This window comes from Carassius auratus, chromosome 11, assembly GCF_003368295.1.
Source record: "Carassius auratus strain Wakin chromosome 11, ASM336829v1, whole genome shotgun sequence".
Classification (NCBI taxonomy): domain Eukaryota; kingdom Metazoa; phylum Chordata; class Actinopteri; order Cypriniformes; family Cyprinidae; genus Carassius; species Carassius auratus.
In genome coordinates, this window is record NC_039253.1 from 12,648,914 (window position 1) to 12,659,156 (window position 10,243).

General features: G+C 38.3%; 1 protein-coding gene across 2 annotated transcripts; it reads left to right on the forward strand.

Moving 5' to 3' along the window:
* The first annotated feature begins 501 nt into the window (after positions 1-501).
* On the forward strand, positions 502-9,942 carry nacc1b (nucleus accumbens associated 1, BEN and BTB (POZ) domain containing b). Of its 2 annotated transcripts, none has more exons than XM_026275424.1 (5): positions 502-945; positions 4,696-5,702; positions 6,253-6,538; positions 7,009-7,106; positions 7,218-9,942. In XM_026275424.1, the coding sequence occupies exons 1-5, from the start codon at positions 875-877 to the stop codon at positions 7,520-7,522; spliced, it is 1,767 nt and encodes a 588-aa protein (XP_026131209.1). In that variant the 5' UTR covers positions 502-874; the 3' UTR covers positions 7,523-9,942. The 2 variants fall into 2 exon arrangements, with proteins under 2 accessions (XP_026131209.1, XP_026131210.1); XM_026275425.1 differs by lacking the exon at positions 502-945 and adding an exon at positions 1,001-1,987.
* The last annotated feature ends 301 nt before the right edge of the window (positions 9,943-10,243 follow it).

Below are 10,243 nucleotides of genomic sequence, written 5' to 3' on the forward strand. Positions count from 1 at the left end.
TAGGGTGCAAAAAATCTAAATACTGAGAAAACCGCCTCCAGTAGTCCCAATTAAGTCCTTAGAAATGCATATAACATAAAATTAAAAAAACGATAATTTTGACCCATACAATGTATTGTTGGCTATTGCTACAAAATATTCGCGTGCTGGTTTTGTGGTCCAGGAACACATTTTACTTTTACTGTCAGATTAACAAATACATATTTAGGCAAACTTTAGCTTCAAGCTTACTAAAACTGAACATTTTATTTTTACTAGGAGCAGCGGCTCCATGACAAGGATAGCAATGTACAGTTCAATAATATGAAAAAAATAATATAAATATATTATATTACATAAATTGTATCTTATCTTTTTACATTATATAATCATAATTTTATATGAAATATTTAAAAACAATTCAATAAATACATCTTCTGCGTGAAGTATGCCTTCACGTGCAGCATTCCTGGCACATTCGATCTAATAATCTAATCTAGTCACGCTCTGTAAATACTAAGTTAATTGCCTATGCGCCATATAATATGACCCCATTAGAGCGACGTGATGGACATATTTCTGAGATGCTTAGTGCACACTTCTACAGTGCGACATGCAGAGTCGAGTTGGCATGCTGTGCGCGTAGCACCCAGACCCCTCGAGGGCTTCACCTGAGTCTAGACGCTCCACGCAGAGCTCCCTTTCCCCGCACTGCCGCGCGAACAGAACAGACCCAACGGAGAGCGCGCTGCGCGAGTTGCACGCATCGGCGTTCAGACAGCTTTCTTTAATTCTGTCTTGATGATCGGTGACTCTGTGCTCTAACCGGGGTGACAGTATGATGCTCCCCTCGATAATTCTGCGCTCGGGCGTCTTGCCTGTGCATTCGCAATGAATGGCTGCCCGAAGAGAGAAAGAGTCGGACTCCTTCATTGAAACACTTTCCAGAAGATCGCAAGCGAGGGGGTGAGTATTTTAACGCATGCACGAGAGGTTCATGCCACTTTGAGTGGGGTCAAGGGGCAACCACGTGGGTCGAATAAGAGGGTCGAATTTAGTTATTGTGACAGAGAAAGATTTGAGGGTATTTTTATTTTTGGATAGGGGTATTGTTTTGTGAAGGTGTGCTATTGCTTTAGATGGGGGATGGGCTTGCGAAACTTTAACCACTTCAATGACTTGCTGCCGAGAGCTTGATTTATGTTGCATCAATGCGTCCGTCTATATTTTCCAACTTTTTAGCCATGCATAACATCGCTTGCAATGTTAGCACGTGTTTCTGGACTATTTGGGGATTAGAACTGGACGAGAGTATAATGTGCATTGCTTTTTAGACGTCAAGTGGTTAATGGTGTCTTGTCTCGCGAATCGGTCTGACTCGCCCCCCGGTTGCTGCATTTGTCCCAAGATGACCTGTTGATGTCGGGAAAAGATGGAGCCGAGTCCCCCTTCCTCCTCCTCCAAAATGGAGTAGAATTTAACCACAGAATATTTTATGTGAAATCCAATGATTGCGCCGCGTGCATACAAATATGACTACTACTTAATTTGCATGCGATTTGCAAGTATGCTGCGGGAGAGTGATAATAATAATGCATGCATATGGATGTTGCTGGGCGAATCCAAACGTTTTCGGTATAACGGTTAGATTAGATGTCATGGTATGTGCAGTGCTGTAACTCAGCCCGACATTGCATAGCATTACACTGGCACCGAGGGGGCGAGGGAAACGGATGTGGGCTCCTCAATAATTCATCTATCAGACTATTTTGGTGACAGGATTTTTGAGGGCTGAGCAGCTTTTACCTCTTTGGTCGCCGCATCAAGTGTGGAAACCAGGCAATTGGGGAATTATTTCTTATTTTGTTTTTTTTTTGCCCCCTGGGGCCCGTGCCAGCCCGGAGCTCGTGTCCAGCTGGGCAGCGGTGCGGGGCACACACACTCACCGGGTACCGCAGCCCCGCCGCGGCCGCCACATCACAGAAACACCGGCGCCCGACTCTCAACAGTGAGATCACAAACTAATGTTAATTTATTGCCTTATTGTTTTTAATTAAACTGCTGTTGTTATGCCATTGGGAAATATTGCTGTGCGAGTGATACAAAGAAAATAGTCTGCACTTTCGCCGATCATGAAGCTGTAATTACATTAACGACAATCGAAAGTACAAGATAATACTCTTAGACCAAGTTAATAGTATTTTTACTGTGTTTCTTAAAATGTGATTGCTATTAGCTAAGGGAATAGTTTTAACCCTTTCTTTAAATTAGGATGGTACAATCCGAATATTAACCATTTCCAAAATGGCATAGTTACTACAGTTTCTGCTGGTGCTGATAATAAATTAATAATTATAGTGTATTTTTTGTACTGGTTAATTTTGCCGTTGAAGTGGTGACTACTAATATATATATATAGTTATATATATATATGTATATATAACTATATATATATAGTTATATATATATAGTTATATATAACTATATATATATAACTATATATATATATAGTTATATATATAGTTATATATATAGTTATATATATATATAGTTATATATATATATATAACTATATATATAACTATATATATATATGCATAAATAGCTTAAAATTGCAGTAAAATACACATTTTAGGCAACAGGGTTAAAATATAATTTAATGAAATAAAAATATCTATTCATTATAAAACATAATTGTAGGCCTAAGGGTTAAAGGGAGTATGAGCGGAAGTAGATGTTTTGTTACTGAGCAAAACCTTGCTGCTCACCCAGACAAATCTTTGATCTGCTTCCTATAAGCATTGCTTTAACCTCCTGATCAACCTTTGTACAAAGACACAAAGCAAGAAGTTGGAGTGAAATTACTCAGTACACCTTTAGTGGGGATTTTTGATCAAACTGTAAGGTACTTTTCAGTTGTTTTAAGAATTGTTAACAGATTCTGTAAGATACATTTATTCAATTGTTAAACTGTTGAGCTGATCTATATTGCATTTTACATGTAAAGATTTAGCAGACCCTTTTTTACCAAACAACTTACATATAACAAGGAACACAATAAGCAATTTGTCATAAGGCACAATAACACAAGAAGTGCTTACAATACAAAGTTTCAAACATCATTCAGAAAAACACTGGCTAGAAGCTAGAAAAAGGAGGGATAGAAGAGGAATAGTGAAAGTGAAGTAGAATAGAGGTTAAGTGCTCTTTAGCAGACTGGTTGACACAAGTAAACAATGTATTTGTAGAAAAGTAACTGCACTTAGGTTTGAGTGTTGCTGGTACAAACAAATATGATTTCATGTAAAGTGCAAATAGAGTAAATCTCAGCATGTTGAGCATAATACAGGATGACAGTCCTAATTGCCTGATATATGACCCCTATATACCCATTGCATTAGACTTGTGCTCTATTTTTCTGTTAAAGAATATTCATTGTACCACTTCCTGCATACCATCTATTCATCTTTTGCTTCAAAAATGATTTTATTTGTTAAAAGTTACATGTTGACCATACAAGCAAAGTATTTGTATAATTCTAAAAATAATAGACTGTAGGATAATAAATAGTATGTGACCCACAGATAACCCCTGGATGGCCCTAGGCATACTCTTCAGTTATATTAAGAATGTGTGCCAACATTTATTGCTTTTGTTCATAGTCTAATTTTCTGTGGAGAATGTATGCATTTTCTGTTTCTATGTAATGGACTTACCATCACGGGATGTTTTTTTTTTGTGAGACTGCATGCACTGACCTTGGAGTTAGAACAGAGAGAACCACTGTGTCTCCATGGTTTTATAAGAATAGATGATGATATACTGCAAGTAGGTGTGTGTGTGTGTGTGTGTGTGTGTGTGTGTTGATTCCAGAAATCTTTAAGAGTCACATTGTTAAAATTATTATGCAAAAAACAACTTTTTGTCACTACAGAAATGCATTGTCATTCAGAAGTTTGTATTCAGCAAGGATGAATTAAAGTGATCAATAGTGACTGTTTTTATTTAAAATAAATGCAGTTATTTTAAACTTTATATTCATTATCCTGGAAAATATCACTTTTTCATAATTTTTTTTTTACAAAAATATTAAGCAACACAAATGTTTTCATCATAGATTATATGAAGAATTATCTTTTGAGCAACAAATCATATTTGAATGATTTTGATATGACGCTGACAAGACTGGAGTAATGGCAGCTGAGAATTCAGTTTTGCAACCACATTAATAAATTGCATTCTGTCAAAATAGAAAAGGTATTTTAAATGTAAACAATATTTCACAATATTACTGCTTTTACTGTATTTTCAAGAATTGATGAATGCTATTCAAATTTTTGAATGGCAGTGTATCTGCATATTTTTGTGTCCTCCTAAGTCTTGTGCAAATATTTCTTCATTCTTTTAAAAAAAAAAAAAAAAAAAAAAAAAAAATATATATATATATATATATATATATATTTGTACTTAAAAAAAAAAATATGAATAGACAGCATATCCATTTATAAGCCTTTATGGAATCTGAAAACTTTTTCAAATTTTCATCACTGTTGGGATTCTGGCAGAAAAATGCATGGAATTCTGAAAATAAACAGTTGAGGGGTGGGACTGTGTGTAAATGTGAAGATATTTCTGCAGCCTTCTGTAGGTGTGGATTCTCTACAGGCCCTGCCCATTGGTCATTATTATAAGAACTTTTTTTTCTTTTCTTCACAGACTCTGTAGTGCTGGGCTTTACGACATGGCTCAGATGCTGCAGATGGCGATTCCCAACTTTGGCAACAATGTCCTGGAGTGTCTTAATGAGCAGAGACTTCAGGGACTGTACTGTGATGTGTCAGTGGTGGTGAAGGGTCACACATTTAAAGCCCACCGGGCAGTGCTGGCTGCCAGCAGCTCCTATTTTCGAGATATGTTCAACTCTGGAAGTAAGAGCTCCGTCGTGGAGTTACCACCAGCAGTCCAGCCTCAGAGCTTCCAGCAGATCCTTTCCTTCTGTTACACAGGCCGACTTTGCATGAACTTGGGTGATCAGTTTCTGTTAATGTACACGGCAGGATTCCTACAGATTCAGCAGATTATGGAAAAAGGCACAGAGTTCTTCCTAAAGGTCAGCTCACCAAGTTGTGATTCACAGGGCCTTCACACAGAAGAAACACCAACCTCAGAACCCCAGAGCCCTGTTGCTCAAACTGGAAGTGGCACTGTAGGTGCAGTCCCCACAGCAACAGCTCGACCTGCTTCCTGCCTAACACCCCTTCCATTGGTGTCAAGGGTGAAGACAGAGCAGCAACCTCAGGCCCAGCAGCCCCAACAAGAAGCATCATCATATTCAGTGGTTTGCACTCCAGTTGCTAAGCGTCTTTGGGAGGGAGGTAGCCGTGAAGGAGGTGGAGGATCAGGAGGAGGGGGAGGTATGAGGAAAGCACCCCGCTATTCACAGGACGTGTCAAGGTGCACAGGAGGGGCACAGCCTCAAAGTGCAGCCTTATTGGGTGGAAGCGGTACCAGTAATAGCAACAGCAACAACAATAACAACAACAGCAGTAACACACCGGAAGGCACCAGCCCAGGCACACCCAGCATGTACACCAGTGATTCGCCAATCTCTTACCATGACGATGATGAAGAAGAGGAAATCACAGATGAAACCACGGAAGAACAGTACAGACAAATCTGTAATATGTACACTATGTACAGCATGTTAAACGTAGGGGCAACGGGTAAGAACAGTTAAATTAAAATTTTATTTCATTGATGGGTTGCTAATACTTATCAGTTAGATTTATTACCTGACACTAACACCATATTGTGATAAAAGACTACAGTATATGTAGTGAAATTCTGGGCAAAAAAAAATTGGCCAAGTATTGAGCCCTGAGGAACTCCATCAATAGGAATTTAGAAAAGTATTCTTACAGACATTAAAGAGAAGAAAATACATATATATATATATACTATAATTTATATATATATATATATATACAATAATTATATATATACTATAAACAATAGTTTGAATGTGCAATTTCTTTTCATCATTGCTCTTCTGTTAACTTTCCCTTAAAGAATAAATTCAAAACAAAAATACATATAAAAAGAATGTACAAGAAAACATTTCAACAAAAATAAAAAACTCTCAGAGGGATTTAAATTTGTTTTACATGTATATTAAAGTTTTTTTTAATTTTAGTTATTTATCTGCAGCTTTATTGGCCAATACATTGTTTTTTTTATTTTAAAATATCTCTCCCCATTGTAATCTTGGTTCAGCCAGCGAACGAGTGGAATCACTTCCAGACCACCTCACAGTTGAATCAAGGGGAAGAGGAGTTCGAGTGAGGCAAGATCTGGCCTCTCTTCCCACTGAGCTTATTGCACAGATCGGAAACCGCTGTCATCCTAAACTCTATGAAGAAGGTGACCCTGCTGAGAAACTGGAGCTAGTAACAAGCACCAGTGTTTTTATTTCACGTGCTCAGCTGATGAACTGCCACGTTAGTGCGGGCACACGCCACAAAGTGTTGCTCAGGCGGCTCCTTGCTGCCTTTTTTGACCGGTGAGTGAAGTTTTTGACCTTTATCTGGCAGGAAATAAACAAAAGACACTGTAATTAGCATTTCTAGAAATTGTCCATGCAAAAATATAAATTCTATCATCGTTTTTATTAAGTCACCCTTATGACTTGTTTTACACAGAATGGAGATGTTTAGCATAATGTCCAAGTTGCTTTTTCCTATACAGTTAAAGTTAATTGTCATACTGTTTGCAATGACATAAGAGTAAATTATGGCAAAACGTACATTTTTGGAGAGAAATAGCTCTTCAAAATAAAAAAGAAACTTGTTAATGTGAACTTGACCAATTATTTTAGAGTTTTAAAAAGCTTCTATCTTTTTTTTTTTTTTTTTTTGATGATGATGATGATGAAATGAGTTTTCTGGGTTTGGAATCCCAAATGCTCTTGCAATTTACAGGTCAGATTTGTATGTTTCTTTTCAAATGTATCATCCTTTATTTTACCTGTAGAAGCACCCTTGCAAACAGCTGTGGGACAGGCATTCGGTCCTCCACAAATGACCCCAACCGCAAGCCACTGGACAGTCGGGTTCTCCATGCTGTTAAGTGTAAGTTGTGGTCAAAAAGTTTTTAAGCATTATTCAAAATAGCTTTGTGTAAAAAGTGCATAATAAACTAATGACAGTAAAAGTTTTTTCTTTCTCTCTTTTTGTTTCTAGTTTACTGCCAGAACTTTGCTCCTAGTTTCAAAGAGAGTGAAATGAATGCGATCGCTGCAGACATGTGCACTAATGCGCGGCGCGTGGTACGCAAGAGCTGGATTCCGAAACTGAAGCTTCTGATGGCAGAAAGTGATGCTTATGCCAACTTTCTTCCGGACGCTGCCAAAATGGAGTCTGATGGCTTGGCTGTGGAGCATGCTTTTGACACAGGATCCCTTGAAGGTGGTACAGCCTCAGAATCAGGCCAGTCATCTACAGATGCCCTGCAAGGTGTGAGCGGGGATGGTAACAGCTTGTTTTAGTGAGTAACACTACCGTGCTTCAGCTATTCTTTCCTCTTCCACTCCTCCATCATATCCCAGTCTCACCTTGGCGTTGATGTCATCTGGGAATATTGAAGTGTATCTTTATGAAGACTCTTGTTGAATCCCACTTCAGAAGCTGGTCATTTTTATTTCCTTGTAGATTTTTTTTTTTTGATTGTACCTTGGAGGCCCTCCTTGTCACACTGCAGAAACACATTCCTGAAAAGGAGGGACCTCTGGGGCCATTTGTTGTGAGCTGAAGGGGAAATGGTGTCTGGAAGCTCTTATCCAGTCTGAAAACACTGTCATGATTCTGAATGTATCTTTTTGGAGAATCCAGAAATTAATGTTGCGGGAAATAAGATTATAATCATCTGTTAATATTTAGTGGCTGTATATCTGCTTTCTGGACCCCATTTCCTCTTTCTGCACAAACACCTTACAATTTTTGTTCTTTTAAATTACTTATATATACAAACAACATTTGTAAAAAAAAAAAAATTGCCAACTTTTCCACTTTTTTGTTTTGCCAAATATCCCAAGAGAGGCAGTGTATCATTTATGATTTTAATGAATTAGTAAGAGGCAGATTAATCTGTTCTGCTATATCTGAAACTGCTGTTGTGTTTTGATAGAGAGAGTCTGTGCAAGACCTGTGCACCTTTTGAATCAATGAATAGTGAATTGTTTCCCACTTTTTTGCATTTGCAAAATCCAAAATCTATTTTAATCATTTTATTTTGGTATATTACCAAGGCTTAATATTGTTACCTTAGATTAATTTAATCAAATCGCCACCAAATATCTCCAAAGGACCCCCCAAAACACTCCCACAAACTTAAAAATCATTTAAATGTATCTTTGTTCTTAGTAGTTTTGTATAGACAACACATAAGTAGGGGTCTGTGTGCTGTGTAAATGTGTGTATGGAGGCTGCAGATGGTAGTTTTTGAAGTACGGTATCTCACAGATGACTGCTTCATGCACCGATCGCACAAGCGTGGTGCATGCTGCCGCATGGCACATTCTGACGTGCTATGCCTCAGCGCCTCTGACAGAGATGCACTAAACGCTCTGATGAGTGCAGTATTAGAGATTGGCACTGAACGGGCATCAGTGCCCCAGCTACAGTGGTTCCAAACCACTAAAGACCACTCTGAGTGGAAGCTGTTTTGTAGTCTGTTTTGTATGTGGATTTGAAAAGTCCATTTTTCTCTTGATAGGTTTGAGTTTCAGAGAGAAATTCTTGAAGTCTGTAATGCCAATGAAGAGCTGTTGTAACCCTAGGTTTAGAGCTGAAAGAAAGTGACCATGTCATTTAAATTGTAGTTGCACTCTAAAAATATTTAAAGATGTGTTAAAATTAGATTCCCAAAGTTTCAAGCACACTTATGTCATGAAATGCGGACTATATTGTTTGATATTATTGATTATGGCTGAAGAAAGGCTTTGATTGGACAAGATCACCCCAATCCAAAAGCATGTTATTTGTGGGTTTTAAACGTTTACATTTTATTTTTCCATTTCTGACCTCTTCATTTAAAATGATAGTTCACCCAAAAATTACAATTGTCATCCTCTACTCCCCCATCCATGCCATTCCAAATCTGTTAGACTTTCTTTATTTTGTGAACCACAAAAGAAGATATTTCGAAGAGTGTTGGTAACCAAACCAATCTGGTGACCACTGACTTCTATTGTTTGGACTTAAAAAAGAAAAAGAAAAGATTTTGCTTAAAATACATAATACAGTTTCAAAATTGTGTTGTAATTCGAAAATCATAAAATAATCGCTACAAAACAGTTTTGGGTGATCAGTTGGTTTAAAATAAAAATTTTAAACCATTTTACTTAAAAGATTGATGAAAATAAAGTTTGTCAATACACTGCACTGGGCCAGGGGACAAAAGAATTTTACCTCTCAGCCACGTGGTACAATCCTAAGAGACTGCACCAAGTCTTAATCATAGCACGATAGGATGAGAATGAGATATTTGCACAGAAATCTGAACTGGATTGTTCAGCACTGCCTTAAATAGTGGAAGTTCGTGCCTGGGAGTCTTACACAGCCAGTCTGCGACAGAGAAGTGAAGAAATTGTGGGAAGGGGAGGGCATGGAATGCCTGAATGATCCTGTATGCATGCGTGCGTGCTGGTGTGCTCCCTACTTTTCCTCAGTGTTTGAGCCTCTTTTTTTCATTTCCATTTTTGGAGACACACGTGCTAATGCCTGTGCATTCATGTGAGGAGGCTGACAGGAAAGCGAGAGCGTGCACCAGAGGCATGCTTTTTATGCGTGTGCATTTGTTTATGTGTACGTGTTCAAATGTAAGGGTTTTTTTTTTTTGCCAAATGCACGTGTGAGAGAGGGTGGTGTTGGTGGATGACTCTGGAATATGTGCAGTGTGTGTGTGTTGATGGGTGGGTGGGTGGGTGGTATGTGTGTATGTATGCAGAGATCAGAGAGCTGTGTTTGTTTTTGTCTGACTCAGAGAGGGAGACATACAGTGCAGACGCAAGCAGAGAGGGGAGGGAATGTATTGGTGATGAGATGGATGCTCACACACACACACACTTAAACACACAACTGGTGCAGTGAGCCATTTCCCAAATGGAGGCATCAAACGGTACGCTTCGACTAAACAAACCTTCAGCTCACACTGAATCTCATCTGATTTGCCTTCTTTGGATTTGTTTCTTCATTGAAGAGTTAACATG

Coding starts and splice junctions, on each gene's coding strand:
- nacc1b (XM_026275424.1), top strand. CDS start 875: ATGGCTGCCCGAAGAGAGAAAGAGTCGGACTCCTTCATTGAAACACTT. Junction 946..4,695: donor AGAAGATCGCAAGCGAGGGG/GTGAGTATTTTA, acceptor TTTTCTTCACAG/ACTCTGTAGTGCTGGGCTTT. Junction 7,107..7,217: donor GGTTCTCCATGCTGTTAAGT/GTAAGTTGTGGT, acceptor TTTTGTTTCTAG/TTTACTGCCAGAACTTTGCT.